Genomic DNA, 18,168 nt, shown 5'->3' on the forward strand with positions numbered 1-18,168 from the left:
CTGAAGACGCTTGGATGTGCAACCCTTGATACAGCTAAAAAATATTTACTGAACACCTTTTATGTATAAAACTCTGACGCTCTAGATTTAGGCTCCTTCAGAGACTATCAGCAGCATAATCACTTGCTGGCTAATGCTGTCTGGTCTGCAGACAATGGTCAGGATGCTCTTAGAGGGGGAGGGTTGGCCTTACACTAGAGCTGGACTTCCTACCCTCTCACCTCTCAACTCCTTGCCATTTTTTTCTTAGCATACCATTATCACTGTAAGCAGGACACCTGTGAAAATTACCAGTGAGGCTGTCGGCCTCAGGATTTGCATTTAGAATCAAGTCAGGAAAAAGACAGTGTCATCTCATTTCTTGGTGTTCATCTATTTTATTACATATTTAAAAAAATAACATCCTTCCTCTAACAAGCTTAGTCTGCAAATACAAAGTGTAGATGCCAATTTGAAAAATAATTATCTCTAAATCTTTTCACTTGCAAAGGTTCAGGTGTAATTTAAAAAAGTCTCCCCTTCCTGGTGTGCATAAAAAAATTGCACCTCACAACTGTCAATCAAATTAAAGTTGGATTATATCAAGTGGCTGTACTGGGTAGGTCCCTTCATGTTCTTTCTGGAAATACACTAAGTTATCCTCCTGGTAACATTCAGAGTTTCAGAGCTTTATCATTTATGGCATTGTAAATATCCTCAGTCATAGGCACATACGTTTCTGCTTTATCATCCAAGAAATACAAGGCATCTTTGATAACCGCAGGGTTAAAGCCCTCTTCCACGAGGGTCACTTTTCGGTGTTTAAAAGTTCCAGTGATCTCAATGGTGTCCTGAAAAACACCAAATGGTCATTTGAGAGCTGTGGAAGTGAGTTCTGTGTGATACCAATACAGCCTATCTTCAGAACCTCCACTAGGAGTTCCATCTTGGGGCAGCGGAAATGAATCTGACTAGGAACCATGAGGTTGAGGGTTTGATCCCTGACCCTGCTCAGTGGGTTAAGGGTCCGGCGTTGCTGTGAGCTGTGGTGTAGTTTGCAGACACAGCTTGGATCTGGTGTTTCTGTGCCTCTGGCGTAGGCCAGCGGCAACAGCTCCAATTGGACTCCTAGCCTGGGAACCTCCATGTGTGTGGGTTCTGCCGGCTCAAAAGACAAAAAAGACCAAAAAAAAAAAAAAAGAACCTCCACTAGGGGGCCCTTTGTGGAAGTAGTTTTCCTTCTCTTAAAGCTTTAGGGTCACCTGGGGAGAAGTGAAGCTGACAGTGGAATACAGAGTAGAGAAGTCTGTTGCTTGGTGAGCTTCAGATATCACTGGAATATCCTGATTAACGATGGGGTGGGACTAAGGATCATCTACACACAGACAACTCAGTCTTTTCAGCCTGTTTGTTAGACTGAAGACTGGTTTCTCCTTCAATAAATAGGAGATGATTTGAGGATATTTCAATTTTCATGTCTTTCAACCATCTCATTGTGAAGCAAATGCCAGTGCTTTAAGAACAGCAGCAGGTATAACCATATAACCTTAGCAATATCTGCTAATCTAACACTTCTCAAATCTTCAGCTAAGGTCCAAAAGTGAGAGTATTTAACTAAAGGGTTAATGTTTGAGAAATAAAAAAATCCTATTGCTAATAGTTTAGCCTTTGGTAATTACTACTGGCTAATGATGCCCAGTTAAATTTCACTCCAGAGAAAGGCAGAGGACTTCAGTGGATTTTTCCATTCTTTAAAACTGGAAACAACAAATAAGAAGGTTGGAGCATTTCTGATTGATGTGTCTGTTACACCTCAACAAACAGACTTTGCGAGTTATTAGCTAACACTGTTGCTGAATGAACTGCCTGTCATTTTAGGGAGAAAGGGATTAGGATTTGGTTTCATCTAGCTGTATTTTCTAATATTTCTTTCTTCCTTATTTACTATTATTATTTTTTCTTTTTAGGGTTGCACCCATGCCATATGGAAGTTCTTAGACTAGGGGTAAAATCGGAGCTGCAGCTGTTAGCCTACACCATAGCCACAGCAACGTGAGATCTGAGCCGTGTCTGCAACCTACCCCACAGCTCACCACAACGCTGAATCTTTATAACCCACTGAATGAGGCCGGGGATCAAACCCGCATCCTCATGGATCCTAGTCGGGTTCGTTACCGCTGAGCCAAAGCTCCTTATTGAGCTTCCTGAAAAGGGTAGTGAAAATTTGGCTAATGTGGTCGCCATGGTAGAAGGGGAATTGTTTCCTAAGAGGCAGGGGTCTCCAAAAAGGAGGATAGCTGAACTTGATAACAAGAGGTCTCACCTGTATTCTTAGAAACCGGGGCCTTGCATAATTGGGCAGGTAATCGGCCACATGCTTAAAGAGTTTCTTTCCATCAAATTCATGGTTTTCCTTCATCTTGATTGAGGCCATGCCAATTCGACCTTCGTGACCTAAAGATAAGTGAGAAAAAATTGACTTGTAGCTCTTTATTTTACTTATGATGCTTTGCTAGTTTAAAGAGCGGTGAACTCAGACAGGATTATGGCCTGGGCTTCTTTTGGATAGCTGGAATTTTTATCAAATACATGTGGGGGTTATTCCAGAGTGAATATAATGATAACAACAGCAAAGTAACAGCTTTACATTGACTGAATATTATATGTCAGGCCCTTTACTCAGTGTGTTTTATGTACTATCACATTTAACCCTAACAACCTTATGAAGAGGTACAAATATTATCTCTGTTTTACAGATGAAGAAACTGAGACTTAAGGACACTAAAGCCTTGTTCAACTTCACGTAGCAAATACTAGCAGGGCCAGAAAAGAACTGAGGCAGGCTGTCTCCAGATCCTATGCTTGTCACCATCATCCTTCTTAGCAGCCAAGGTATAAACACCCAAGTGGCAAACAGGTGGAACTAGTGGCTAAGGGAAATTTTTTGATGTTGGTGAATAAGTCTTGCTCCACTGTCATGAATAAATGAGCTCAGCTTGTGCCTGAGTTACAGTTTCAGGTCTGTTGTGCTTCCAGGGACAAACTTCACCTTTGAGACTTACTTATTTAATCATGCTTCCTAATAGCTTTGCCTCTGCATTTCAGAGAAGCTGCAGGACAGGAGGATGAAGGTGAGATCAAGGGTGAGCACTGGATGCTTTCTGTTCCCGGGAGGCTGTGCTCTCCGCAGAGAAAAGAGGGCTGAACAGTTTTCTTCCCTGTCAGGCAGGGCCTTAAGTGGAGAGGTGTTCAGAACAATTACCATTGTTTTCTTGTGAGAACAGTGGTAATTACGTATTAATCTATCTTCTACCTGATCCAGTAGACCCAGTGGGAGTCCGGGTCCACTTCCCTGAACTACTTAACTGTAATCAGAGATGGGGGAGGAGCCGCCCTTGGTCACCTGGGCCCCAGCTTTCGAAATTTCTCCCATGGTGATTGTGTGTTTACCTATAACTCTAAAGAAGGCAGAAAACAAAAGGAAAGTTATAACAAAGGAAATGCATCCTCATTTGGTTTGCCTCTTAGCAGAGAAGCAGGGCACTGGACCCTCTTTCTCTAGAGGTCCCTGGTAGCTGTCTCAAAGGTACTGGACTCGGGAAACTTGAATGTTTCCAATCAGCCCTTTTTAGAATTCAAGCAGAGGCTGATGCAACAGAACTCTTCAGCATCAGTGGCTCCTTGTGCCCTGCACTGGCAGAGGCACTGCCCAGTTGAGAGGTCAATGGGGCTATTGGGGGTCAAGCCTCTGGCCTGACTCCCAGAGGTTGGTTGGGGCTAGTTCAGCTTGAGGTGGAAGGTTCTTGTCTGCAGTAGTTCTGGCCAGGGTTTCTTTGTAGAGTAGTGGATTAGGTCTTTTCATCAGGGCCATCAGGGCTTCACTATTCAATATAGTAGCCATTGGTCACATGTAGCTATTAACATTATAGTTAAACAAAAATGAAAGATTCAATTCCTCAGTTGCAATAGCCACATTTCAAGTGCTCAGTAGCCATCTGGTGGCTTTTGGCTACTTTATTAGACAGTGCAGATATAGAACATTTTCATCATTGTAGAAAATACTGTTGAGGAGTTCCCCTTGTGGCTCAGTGGGTTAAGAACCCAGCTAGCATCCTTGAGGCTGTGGGTTCAACCTCTGGCCTCATACAAGCTGTGGTGTAGGTTGGCAGCTGTAGCTCTGATTCAATCCCTGGCCTGGAAATTTCCATATGCCACTGGTGTGGCCCTAAAAAGAAAAAAGGAAAGCACTATTGATAATATAAAGTTCTAGAGAGTAGTTGGGTAGTTCTGGTGTGACACCCAGAAAAAGTCATCTGTATGTAGTCTAGGCCCAAACCTAGAAGTTCCTTCCTAGTCTGAAGCTGAGATCTGCTCAGCCTTGCTCAGCCTTTAGGAACTGAGAATCACCCTGGTGGACTAATGCCTTACTCTTAGACTTGCCACATTTCTAGGTTGAAAGAGTGGGATTGAGAATCATAGGATCTGAAAGCTAGGGGAGAATTTAGTGTAATCTTTCAGGGCTGTGAGAATTCTCACAGGATCCCGAGTGGACATCCAGCTTCCTTACACGCCCCAGTGGGTAGAATATTGTCTACCTCAGGAGGTGGCCTGTTTTGTTGTTGGTCCCTCTGGTTACAGAAGAGTTCTCAGATTAAACTGTGCTCCCTGGTCATTTCAATCCATCAGTTTTCATTCTGCTCGCCAGAGCAACATGATCACGTCTGCACCCTGTTCTACCTGACGCTCTACCTGAGTGTCTTCCAATCACTGAAACTCATTAGCCTCCTCTTTGTTCTCTGGCTTGTAAACTTTACTGGTTGTTAGACCCACTTGTGAATTAAAAAAAGACACAAAAATTGAGTCCCAAACCCCAGAGGTCTGAGCTTTAAATTGTTTCCCAGATGAGTCTGAGGATTGGCTAGATTTTTAGAACCACTAGGCCTCTGTGCTTCTCAGAATTTAGTGTTTTAAAAATTGTGGTAAAATATATGATTCATCACCTTCATCATTTTAAAGTAAACAATTCAGTGGCATTTAGTACATTCACAATGTTGTGCACCATCTCTTTTTTATTCCCAAACATTTTCAGCAGTCTAAAACCAGATTTGAGTGTTCTTAAGAGTCACTGGACGGCTTGCTGAAACACAACTCCCTGGACCCCACCCCAGAAATACAGTAGGTCTGGAGTGGGCATTTTTAACATGAGAAATAACAAATTTTTAACAAGCTCTTGGGTGATGATGCTGGTCCAGGAACCCCACTTTGTAGAGCAGTGGATTAGGTCTTTTCATTCCATGTCTCAGATTCTCCTATGCATTCTTTTGATTTGCTACCCTTTAAAAATCCAGCAATTAGAAGTGCATCCAACATTCCAGTTGGGGTCTGTGAGAGTCCAGCATGGCATGCTGGCTGACAATATAACATGGGCCTTTGTGTTAATTCAGCCTGAAGTTCAGCATGAGTCTCTGGCCTGAGGTGTGGCTGTACTTCCTATCATGTCATTGTCACAGGGTTGGAGAGGAACAGGCAAGAGAAAGCCTCGAATAGTCTTTCAAAAATGAAAGGGCAGCATGATATAATATGAAGTCATCATAGCTCAGGATAAAAGGACTTTTGGGTTTTCATTTTGAATATAGATGAGAACCCCAAATACTGAGTTCTAGGGGATACAATACCCCTAATACCTTATATTTGGACAGTGATTTGGAGGTTTTCATCCTCTCTGGCATCCAGAATTAAAATGATTTCTTTTCAAGAGTTCCTGTCATGACTCATCAGTAACAAACCCAACTAATATGCATGAGAACATAGGTCCGATCCTGGCCTCGCTCAGTGGGTTAAGGATACAGTGTTGCTGTGAGCTGTGGCATAAGTTGCAGATGTGGCTTGAATATGGTTTGCTGTGACTGTGGTGTAGGCCAGCAGCTACAGCTCCGATTTGACCCCTAGCCTGGGAACTTCCGTATGCTGTGGGTGCAGCCCTGAAAAAGACAAAAAAAAAAAAAAAAAAAAATTCATGATAACCCTCATGTATATACACATTTGGTATTTAAGATGGATTACTTCTCTCAACAATCTTAACTGCAGGGCTGGCATTGTCCCTAATTTAGTGATTTGCCTGAAGTCAGACAGCCAGTAGGTGAAAGAGCCAGGACCCAAAGTCAGCCCTCACACTCCCCACTCTGCTGGTAGAAGCAGATCTGCAGATGGAGGCTTGGTGACATCACTTTGTGTGATGATTCTGAAACTCAGTGGGGTGAGCTGGGGTCAGGGACTTGCTTTAAAAGAAGAGTCTGAAAAAAAAAAGTCAGCTTCCTCTTGGGTTTTTTTTTTTTTTTTCTTTTTTTTTTTCCCCTAGCAACTGCACTTGCTCTTATTTCTGCCTCCCAGTTCAGAGGCCAAGGTACCATTTCCAAGCTATCAAGCACGACACATCTTTTCTTGAGGCCTGCCGAACGCAGCATGAACCTTGTATCTCAGAGAGACTTGGCTTGCTTGAGAGCCGAAGAACAGCTGGGGAGCTGAACCAAGAGGAGGGTCAGGTTCAGCTATACTAACTTGGCTGATTTATAACAGCACCTAAACCAGACATAAAAGCCCCTTGCTCCCCTGTGGCCAGGAAAGAGTTTGAATCTCCAGCTGGTAGGAGAAAGTGATGACAAGCTTTGCCCTGGGGTTAAAATTATGTTCAGTTACTCTATGGGTTTTGGCATTGATTTATAGTATCTTGTGCATACCTGGTACAGACACGCCATAAACATTCACTTCCTGGACAAAGTCAACCATTCCTACTACATCAGCGACTTCAGTGGTGGCCACATTTTCCCCTTTCCACCTGGAAGAAAAGGAGGGGTTAGCAGAGGCCACTGGTGGTCTGTGGCCCAGGCTGTAATGACCGCAGGTGTTTCCTCCAGACCTCTTTGGGGTGCTACACTCGTCTTCCAAACTTTGGCCCCCAAACTCCCCAACTTAATCATGGCAGAGGCATCCTGCTTGAGGCATAAAAAACTAGGGCATAGACTTAAATAATAAGATGTGCAATTTTGACCCCGCCATGTGCAATGTAATACACAGAAGGATGTTCTAATTTTAAAATATAGGTTTGGCCTAGGGGAGGCACTGGAAAGCAACAATCTCAATGACTTTTTTTGCTGTATTTAGGTCTCTTGCTTTCCTCATTTACTAACTTTGGTCACTATTTCATTCACTTTGTAAATTTTTTTTTTCTGTCTTTTGTCCTTTTAGGGCCACATCCATGGCATATGCAGGTTCCCATGCTAGGGGTTGAATCAGAGCTGTAGCTGCTGGCCTACACCACAGCCACAGCAATGCTGGATCCTCAACCCACTGAGTGAGGCCAGGGATGGAACCTGGGTCCTCATGGATACTAGCGGGGCTTGTTAACCACTGAGCCACGACGGGAACTCCCACTTAGTAAATTTCTATTAAATAGAATTTCACACTTATATTTCAGGCAACAAAAAGCCTTTAATAAGAAAGAAAATATAATGCTTTATTTGTAGGGAGAATAATGTTAGTGCCCAACCAGGAGCTATTTTTCTACTTAATGAAGGGTTAAATTTTGTCTTACATTGAACAATTCTGTAGCTCTCCCAGAAGTATCTTTTTAGTCACAGGAAGGTGGCATAAAATAATGAGTCATGGAATATTAGAGATGGAAGGAGCCCTGAGGATTCTTGGGACCCTCATTTCATAGGTAAAGGAATCAAGGTAGGTGAAGGTTACCTGCCCTGATAACCCAGCCGCTTAGGTGTAGAGGCGAGCCTGGGAGCTCAGCTCTTCTCACTTATATCCATGTTCTTCCTGCTCCAGCTAGAAAACTTCCATGCTTTTCTCATTCATTCGTGCAAATAGTAATCATGAGTATCAGGCAAGGTGCTAGGTGTTGGGGAGAGGGTGTGAACAGGCAGACACAGAGCCTGGCCTCAGGGAGTTTACACAGGAAGGAAGCTGGTTAAACAAAAGTGCCATGAGGCTGGAGGACCGTGCTGTTGTTGAGAATTAATTTCATGGACTGTTATGATGACTTTCACACTCATTTGTGCTGACTTGGGGGTTCTGTGGGAAACCATCTGGTTGGGAATGAAGAGTGGAAAGTAGAGGAGCAGATGGGGCTCAGAACTCCTCACCTCCTCTTCAACTAGATCAGTTCACAGAAATTTGCCTTTGATTTTATCTGAGGAAAAGCCTCCTGCTTGAAAACAGTGTGAAAATCTCTGGCTGACCTGAGTGATGAGTAAGAACTGAGGATAAATGAGAGGAATTGGACAGGCTAAGCTATTGAAGTGCCCAAAATCAGACACAGGCTTTCTCTCCTATTCTCATCTGGTGTTGCTCAACCAAGTTAACTGTGCATTGCCTCATGTATTTTGCTCATTTTCTGGGAATATAGGGCGTTGGACTGACATGCCAGAGAAGTAGAAGGAAATCAAACACATAACCAATGTGGAATGAGATTCTAATTTAGGAGTTAACCAAATTGTGCATGTGTTTGTTTCTGGCCCAGTAATTCAGAGAAACCAACCGGAAAGTATCTCCAACTCTGTCATGGAAGTAGATAAAATTTTCGTGGTCAATCATTAAGAGATCTCCACTGTTGAAATAGACGTCTCCTTTCTTAAAGACATCTCTCAGTTTTTTCTTCTCTGTCTGAGTCTTTCCTCCGGCATAGCCATTAAATGGGGTAAGATTTGTGATTTTGCAAACCAGGAGTCCAACTTCACCTAAGACAGAAGAAAGTAAATTGTTATTTTATGTGCTAGCAGCAGGCAAATTTTATTACTATAGCTTCTCCCCAATTTGTATAACACAGGACATATACAATTGGCTAAAAATAAACTAAAAATAAGAAAGCAAAAGAATTTTGAATAGCAAAATAATGATCAGTATGTGAAAAATCCAGTGACTGGTAAAATTCATTAGTGATCAGTTTCTCATTTTCTAAAGAAATTTTCATTTTCACCAGTTTTTCTTGAACATTAAAATAGCTAGCTAGAAGTTTCTATGCCTTTATATGTGTCAGTGTGAGTGTAAACTTGGTCAATCTTAAACTTGAATGCCTTTTGCAGAGGTAGTTTTTGACCAAATTATTGGCCACTGGCACAGTAGCCACACAGTAGCCACATTATGGCACTTCTCCAATTAACAAAGCCTCTCCTCCTATCTGTTCATATACAAATAACAAAAGATTTTCATCATCCTTTATGTATACTGTTGTCATATGAGTAAAATTATGTCTCATTGGTCATGGGTATCACCAACCTAGTGGTATATATTTTCAGGTTTTGTACTGTTGACTAAAAAAAAAAATACCCAACCTAAAAATTGAGAATTCTGTTTTATCTGACGGACAGAACTGAGGACTTTAGCCTGGAAGACAGCCTCTCTAGATAGATTTGCGGGATTGCTCTGAAGAATTAGGGAGGAGTCAGGGTATATACCTTTAATTCTTTTAGTATGCATCTGTTACTGAATAATGATTTACACACATAATTAGACAAATGCATAGCTGGTCTGAGTTTAAAGGCCCCCTACAGCTAACTATAGTTTTGCAATCATAATTACATTTCCCTTTTTGCAAAATGCTTACCTCATAATCAAGAAGTTGTTAAGCTAGGTTTCAAATTATACTTACATTATATATAGTGGTAAATGATTACCTTTTGGAATTTCTCTATGTCCAAGAATATGGAAATAAACCTCTCCCCCTACCCCCTTCCCGTCTCTGATAAGTTTTACCATGTGTTCATTTTAGCTGTGATGTGTTAGTTCTTAAAAGTCACTTGGTTAAGGTAAGAAAAGGCCCAGGTTAACTGAAAAAAAAAATCTATTGTACCTTTGGGAACTTTGATGCAGTATCCATTTCCATCTCGGACAGGTTCATCTTTCTCCACATCATATTTAATTAGTTCATAAGTTACGACTTTCTAGCAAAATTAAAACACTATTTTTAGCACACATTCTTCCACAAATTTTTCTGCCTCATTGCAGTATAGCATATGTAAAGTATATAACATGCACATACCTTAAGTATACAGCTTGATGAATTTTATTGTATGCATATACTTATGTAACTACCACCCAGATCAAGATATTAAATACTTTTCATTGCCTTAAGAAGTTTCCCTCTGCCCCTTTCTGTCAATTTAGCCACTCTTCTGACTTTTATCACCATCAAGTAGTTTTAAGCATCAAATAAAGTAAATAAATACATGCCTTAGTATCTGCTGCTTTCACTAAACATAATGCCTGTGATATCCATCCCTCCATGCTGGTATTTGTGTCAATGCCTCACTTTTTATTGCCATGCAACTTTCCTTGCACAAATAGACCACAGTTTATCTCCCTCTGTTAATGGACATTTGGACCATTTGTAGTTTTTGGCCTATTACAAATAAAGCTTTTACGAACATTCTCATACATGTATTTTTGGTGGACATATCACATGTGCATTTTAAAAATCTTGTGTGTCTAAGAGACTCACAGACATGGAGAACAGATTTGTGTTTGCCATGGGGGAGGAGGAGGGGGAGGGAGTGAGATGGACTGGGAGTTTGGGGTTAGTAGATGCAAACTGTTACATTTAGAAAGGATAAGCAATGAGGTCCTACTGTATAGCACAGAGAGCTATATCCAACTACTTGTGATAAAACATGATGGAAGATAATATGAGAAAAAGAAAGTATATGTATGTATAAGTGGTTCACTCTGCTGTATAGCAGAAATTGACAGGATATTGTAAATCAACTATAATTTAAAAAATTAAAAAAATTCTTGTGTATCCTTAATACACCACTGTTAGATGTTTCACATTCCGATTCCACAGTATAATTTATTTCATGCCCATGGCTATAAAATTATTATAATTCCACCAGAATTTATATCATTATAATTCAATGGCATAAGAATTTAAAGTTATATAATTCAGTAAGAGCAATAAGTATATTCTGTATTTTACAGAAAAATACAAATAATGGCAGTATTTATATATAATTTTAAATATAATTACTATGTCCATTTCAAGTTTATATTCAAATCTGTATGGTAAATTAACTGATCATACAGTTTCATAGTAGCCGATGGCCATTAAAAACAAGTCGACGAATGTAAATCTTTTTTAATTGCAAGAATGTAAAAAAATTGGGGTAGTAACTAAAGCTTCTTTCCCTATCAAATGCAAGGGCATTTTCTTCTTCTTTTTTTTTTAGTTAAAAAACATGGTTTTGTTTAAAGTAGAAAAGCTGACAATAAAACAGCACTCAATGGATGAGAAGCAAGGAACCAGGAATATACAGCACCAACTTCTTAGGTCGTCAGGTCTGGTTTGAAATAAAAATTTTCCTGCAATTCATACTTTTGAGGGTCAGTAGTGACCACATAGATAGCTTGTACCAGGCTTCAGCTCAGCTTTCTGCTCTCTTTTGCTTTGAACTGCATTTAGTCTGCATCTCCAAGGTTTGTTCTAGTCCAGGTTGGCCTGAAGCTAAACAGAGAAGCCTGACTGACTCAATAGCAGTCCCAGTGAGAAGGAAATCAATGCTCAGGTTGTATCAGTGCTGCCCAGTAGAATTTTCTAGGATGACGGAGATGTCCTATAACTGTGCCACTCAATGTGGGGGTTACTAAACACGTGGCTACTGAGCACTTGAAATGTTGCTAGGGTGAATGAAGAACTGATTAAAAACTGACACAATTTATAGAGTTCTCATTGTGGCTTGGGTTAAGGCCTGATGCAGTCTCTGTGGGAATTCGGGTTTGATTCCCAGCCTTGCTCAGTGGGTTAAGGATCTGATGTTGCCCGTAGATGTGGCTTGGATCCCATGTGGCTGTGGCATAGGCCAGCAGCTTCAGCTATGACTCAACCCATAGCCTGAGAACTTCTAGATGCCCTGGGCATGGCTGTAGAAAGAAAAAAAATGGACACAATTTAAATAGCCACAAGTAGGTAGGGACTAAAATATTGGCACAGGTGTGGAGGAAGTGGAGGGACTACATGTGTCATGTAGATTTGGCTGTTATTGTCAGAGGGGTTCCTTGGACTTGGGAATGCCTGGAGACCAGGTCAGAATATAAGGAACGGAATGATAATAATCTTTATAGTTAATAATTATTCAAGGCTATTATATGACAGACATTGGGCTAAATCCTATTTAATGCAATCGTTTTAACAACTCTTTTATTTTTTAAAATTTTTATTTATTTATTTTTGCTTTTTAGGGCCGCACCTGCGTCATATAGAGATTCCCAGGCTAGGGGTACAGCTGCTGGCCTATGCCACAGCCATAGCAATATCAGATCTGATCTGCATCTGCGACCTATACCACAGCTCAAGGCAACATGGGATGAGCAAGGCCAGGGATCGAATCTTCAACCTTCTGGTTCCTAGGTGGATTCGTTTCCGTTGCGCCATGACAGGAACTCCCTCTTTCCTTTTATTAACACTGACTTTTGGCCAGGCACAAGGCTCTATAGTTTCTCTTTCTATCTCTGTTTTATAGATTCTGAAGTTGGGCACCAAGTGCATGCCCGAAGTTGTGCAGCTAGTCTGTGCTGGTGGTGAAATTTTATCTCTGGACCAGATTTTTTATGCACATGGACTATTGTTCTTTGTACTTTGCTGATCAGTCCCTGGGGACACAAGTTGCCAGGGAGCTCTGTTGTGGCTGTTTCATGCCCAGGTGGGATAAGTGCCAGAGGCATTAATAACAGTAAGGACTGCTCAAGCCAGAGAAGGTTCAGCATTTGCTGACAGTTTCTGGAATTGTGCAGACTACGTGGTCATCCGGAAGACTGACTGCTCGAGCACAGTAAAAGGCAAAGAGATTTTCTGGAGATGATGCAATAACATGACTGAGAGAGAAAAGAGACTGCTGTTTGAGCTGGCTTTCACATAAGAAGTATCTTTCTGGTGTAGTTAGTAGGTGAACACAAAATGTTTACTAGGTCCTAGAACTGGGATGCATCTGGTTCTCTCAAAGGAGTGGTTCTCCCCCGACCCCGCCAAGATTACAATTTTATTTTTATACAGTAAGGCATTGCTTAATCAAAATACACAAGAAGAGAGATATTCCATTTAGCTGAAGTTGCTACATATTCTTTCTTATTTATAATTGTGCATTTTCCTAAGTCCTGTTCCTTGAGTACAATTTGGTATAAGGATAAAACTCAGATGGCTGAGGAAAGACAATTTAACTCAGGACCATTGTCTTGGGTTTAGGAGGAGATGACCCATGGTGTCACCAGGACCCATTCTAGCTCCACATCATCATGTTGACTATGTTTACTATTTATACCAAAGGAAGTTCACCAAGTTACACATAACCAAAACATTGGTTCTTATGTCAAACACACTTTGGTGTATAATTTCAAAGGAGTGGTTCTTTAACTGTATAGCTTTGGAAAAAACACTGATGTGTGGGCCCCCACAAAGAACTGAATCTAAAGCTCAGGGGGTGGGTCCCTGCATCTTATACATAGAAAAATTTCCCCAGATGATGGCAACACACACCCCAGATGATGGCAACACACAGGGAAATACCGCATTTCACAGTGTGTGGTAAACGTCCAGAACTAATAAACTTCAGGTGTTTTATCACATACAAGCATAAACGGCATTAGAAGACTTACACAAGTTACAGGTGAAAAAGGCATAATGGGCTCTTATCAACAGAAATAAAGATTTTAAAATCAGAGGATCTCATCATTTTTAGGTCATGGTCACAGACAATGAGCAAAACATCTCTTGGTGATGTGGCTGGGCCGTGGCTCTGAGGCTGGATGGAATTCTGATAATATCATCTTCATAGAGGTTTTTAGAAATCTCTAAAGCTGAAAGCTGGCTAGAGATGCCCTCGTTTTTCAGTATACTTACTTTCTGTAGGTAGTTAACTCTTCCAACAGCACCAATTTTTCTCGTGTAATTCATAAATCCGATATTGCCTTCAGTGGAAGCATAGAATTCATATATGTGAATGTCCCCAAATCTCTTGATGAATTCTCTCCACACATCTGCTCGCAAGCCATTTCCCATGGCCATTCTCACTTTATGGTCACGATCATTTGGTTTCTGCAGCAGGAAGAAGAAGAGACCAAATTAAAATACCTTTGGAGCCTGTACTTTCATATTCATAGTGGCCTTTATGTTTCTCCGTGTTTATGTTGGTTATGAATTCACCTCAGTGCCTGCCTTTTCTGTCACCCCTACATGTTAGTCCCCCTCCCTCTCACAGTATGGGCTGATGGTGGGAATTCTGATTTGGAAGCCGCAAGTCTTGGACTTTTCCATTTTAATTTTTAAGAGTCAGGGTGAGACAATTTGACAGAATTAAGTGCTGCCAACATTTCATCCATACCCAATCTGAAGTTTAAATCATGGGTTGATGGTTTTCTTGATGAGGCTGGTCAACCTCAGGGAAAGGCCAGAAAGGAAGCGCCCCATGGGGAAGGTCTGTCAGAGACTGACACAATCTGAAGCAACGACCTCCACTTGATAAGGAAGAAGAAAATAGGAATGCAGTCCAGGGAGAGAGAGAGAGGGAGAGAGGGAGAGAGAGAGAATTATCTTTTGTAGGTCATTACAGAGAATTCATGGGAGGGCCTGGCAGGACTGGAGAGAAGACTGCTGATCTCATGCTCATTTAACAGATAGACCCAGAGGTCACAAGAGCAGGTAGAACTGAACCAATACAATGAAACGGTCCTGATGGGACGGGAAGGAGGAGAGACAGCGGAAGCTGGCTCCCAGTTGCCTCAGGTGTCCTGGGAGGAATAGGCTTTGCTATAAATAAATATCACAAAGGAAAAGCTGTTCTGAGTATAAGAACTGAAAGCACAGCCTGTATCAGCAAGAGGAGTGGGTGAGGACTGGGTTGCTTTCCATTCAACCATATATATGAGGCCCTACAAATATGTCCAAACCTAGGGTAATTTTAATGATAATTATATATATGTTATTATTAAAGTCTAGTTGATTTACAATGTTGTGCCAATTTATGTTGCACTGCAGTGACCCAGTCATACATATATGTGTGTGTGTGTATATATATATATATACAGAATGTGTGTGTGTGTATACATATATACGCGCGCACACACACATACATTCTTTTTCTTATATCATCCCCTATCATATTCTATCCCAGATAATTTATATTAATAAGGCAGCTAATGTGATGCCAGGCAGGAGATCACAGCCTAGAGGGACAGGTAAATAAGTTTAATGTTAACTTGCAAAACTGGTAACTGGATGACCTTTGCTCTAACAGAAAACAGGACGGAATGAGGTAGAAGTGCCAGGAAACTAGGATTCTCCTTGCCTATGAAATAAGAATTTCTCTGAACAGCAACTTGATTAAAAGAACAAATGCTCTAAAGAGCATTTTTCTACATTATATCCTACTCTGTGAAATCACTGTGAAGTGATTTTGGAATAAGAGATGCTTTCTAGGAAAAAACTAAAGAGAGAGGCTGACAGTTCTCTATCAAGGGGAGGACTTTTGATACAGCACTTAAAAACCAACCAAATGATTAACTGGTTTCCATGTGAGAGGAGCCAAGGGGCCAGGGGAGGAGCAGTGTAGATGCCTTCCACTTTTCAGTAGCTTTATGGTCAAAATTTAGGTGGTGACGCTCTTTCAGGAGTCTAACACCTGTTACTGGTAAAAACTGGGCCCCTTGTGCAGTCTTTTTGAGGAGGTAATGTGTAGAGAGAGAGACTATGGGCTTTGTGCTAGTGGTTCTTTATAAAAAATTATTATTATTATTATTTTTTGCTTTTTGGCATATGGAGGTTCCCAGACTAGGGGTCCAATCAGAGCCGTAGCCACCGGATCCGAGCGGCGTCTGCAACCTACACCACAGCTCACGGCAATGCCGGATCCTTTAACCCACTGAGCAAGGCCAGGGATCGAACCTGCAACGTCATGGTTCCTAGTCGGATTCATTAACCACTGCGCCACAATGGGAACTCTAAATTATTTTTTTTATTAAAGTGTAGCTGATGAACAGTGTTGTTCAATTTCTTCTGTGCAGCAAAGTGACCCATATATATGTGTGTGTGTGATTCTTTTTCTCATACTACCTTCCATCATGTTCTATCACAAGAAATGGTATATAGTTCCCTGTGCTGTACAGTAGGATTCAATGCTTTATTCTAAATGGAATAGTTTGTACCTACTAACCCCAAACTACCTGTCTATCCCACTCCTTCCCTCTCCCTCTTGGCAACCACGAGTCTGTTCTCCAAGTCCATGAGTTTGTTTCTTTTTTGTAGATGGGTTCATTTGCTATATGTTTTAGAGTCCAGATATAAGTGATATTATATGGTATTTGTCTTTCACTTTCTGACTTACTTCACTTAGTATGAGTCTCTAGTTGCACTGCCAGAGGTTCTTAACCACGGTGTTGAGGAGACTTATCTTTGAAGACTTCTGAACCTGAATAAACCTATTCATTCTGACTAAGTGGCAATCTACTCTCTTCACCAGCTTCGCCCATCTCAAAGTCACTGAATCAATTCTGTTTTATAATTCCCAAGAATGTATAAGTCTGGAGACCGTGGATCTGGCTTGCTAGATTTGTGCCTATTGTCCCGATGTGCTTTTTAACTACACTCCTTTCACTCTCAAATGTTCCTGTTTGGATAATGGTTTATAGAGTCACCCTGTCCATAAGGCACTTCTCTCCTCAACAAGGATCATCCCTTTCCAGAGACCACCCTTGCCTCCTCACTGCCACTCTGAGAATAAAACATCACAAATATGTGTGAAATACTTTCTTTTAAAAAGAATCACCTGACTTGGGGCTGACCTGGTCCCAGACCTGCATGAGAAGCTCCAAAGTAGTATTCCAGTGTGTAAACTTAAAACCTCACTTCTTCCATATGCGGCCCACAATCACCCTCTTAGTTCATTTCCTTGTCTAATGGGTGGTAAACATCCATCTTTCCCATTAGACTGTAAGCTCCTTTGAGGCCAAATAGCTCTATATTCAGCCACAGTGCCTGGATGAGTGTTTTACACACAGGGCCATTCTGGTAATAAAAGAAGAAATAAGCTGCACCAGGAAACCCTCAACTTCCCTGTTGAGCAGTTAATGGCCGGGACATTAGTATCAGGGCAGGACTTGGGTGCAAGAAGCTGCAGTGCCCTGGATAAGTGGGAAGTGGGTCAGCCTCACAGGTGCAGCTGTTACCTATGGGTGGCAGGTAGCTGGGCTCATAGTCATAATAACTTTGGCTCAGTTTTCACCATAAACTGAGGGATCTTATTACACCAGCAGAAGAGATTAAAGCTCTAGGCTGGAAGTGTTTGTGGACATAGACATGGAGATCCTGGACTCCGGGTATTTCTCCAAAAGGAGAAACGGGATTTCTTCATCACCAAAGCTACCCTTCAAACGTGCTGTTATTCTAGGTCAAGGGTCACCTGCTCATTTTTAATTTAACAAAGATAGAACATTCTGTTCCACAATTAGAGGTGAGGCACAATAGGCAAACACACCTAGAGGACTTTAATCCGCACCGAGATTGAACAACTGAAGAAGGGTAAGAAGTCAGGGTGTCCCATGAGGGCACCAGGTAGTCAGAGGAGGCAAAAGCTTTGATTGAGGGCTCTACTATGTGACAGGCAATTGCCCTGCACTATTTTACTTAAGGTTGTAAGGATGGGAGATGGAATCAAGTGTTTGCCTCACATTACCACCGGGAAATAGAGCCTTGAGAAGCTTAAAATAATTTTCCCAAGATCACACAGAGAGCAACATAGTTGCCCCCAAATTTAAGCCCAAATCTACATGACTTCATAAAACACCCTTTTCCCTAATTAAAAAAAAAAAGGTGACATGTACATTTTAAGAATCAGATTGAAATGAAAGCTTTGAAATGCAGAATGCTGTTACTCCACTTATCTGTCCTCATCTTTTGCATCCAGCCTACCACCCAGAGGCAGATAATTTTTAATCCTAGTAGCTATTTCTTATCTCCATATTTCTAAATTAAATACTTATTTTTTATTTTTTGATAATCATTTTAGGCATTATTTATTGATTTCCTACTGAGCTGGATAAGGAGTAAACTCCGTCCCATTTTTCCAAAATCACAATTTTTGGGTAAATCAATGTTCAGTGCTCACATTACTTTGCTCCTAATCCACCACCGATGAGCTAAGCAAT

At 41.2% G+C, this 18,168-nt stretch overlaps 1 protein-coding gene across 1 annotated transcript in view; it reads right to left on the reverse strand.

The window, feature by feature from the left end:
• SLC27A2 (solute carrier family 27 member 2) overlaps positions 360–18,168 on the reverse strand; it is a 48,546-nt gene continuing 30,737 nt past the window's right edge. The window contains exons 5-10 of the mRNA NM_001278777.1: positions 13,871–14,065; positions 9,836–9,926; positions 8,525–8,723; positions 6,717–6,814; positions 2,303–2,433; positions 360–830 (exon numbers count right to left, since the gene is read on the reverse strand). Of these exons, the coding sequence (NP_001265706.1) occupies positions 654–830; positions 2,303–2,433; positions 6,717–6,814; positions 8,525–8,723; positions 9,836–9,926; positions 13,871–14,065 (891 nt within the window). The 3' untranslated portion in view covers positions 360–653. The remainder of the gene's footprint in view (positions 831–2,302; positions 2,434–6,716; positions 6,815–8,524; positions 8,724–9,835; positions 9,927–13,870; positions 14,066–18,168) is intronic.

Source organism: Sus scrofa, chromosome 1 (assembly GCF_000003025.6).
Source record: "Sus scrofa isolate TJ Tabasco breed Duroc chromosome 1, Sscrofa11.1, whole genome shotgun sequence".
In the NCBI taxonomy this organism is placed as follows: Eukaryota; Metazoa; Chordata; class Mammalia; order Artiodactyla; family Suidae; genus Sus; species Sus scrofa.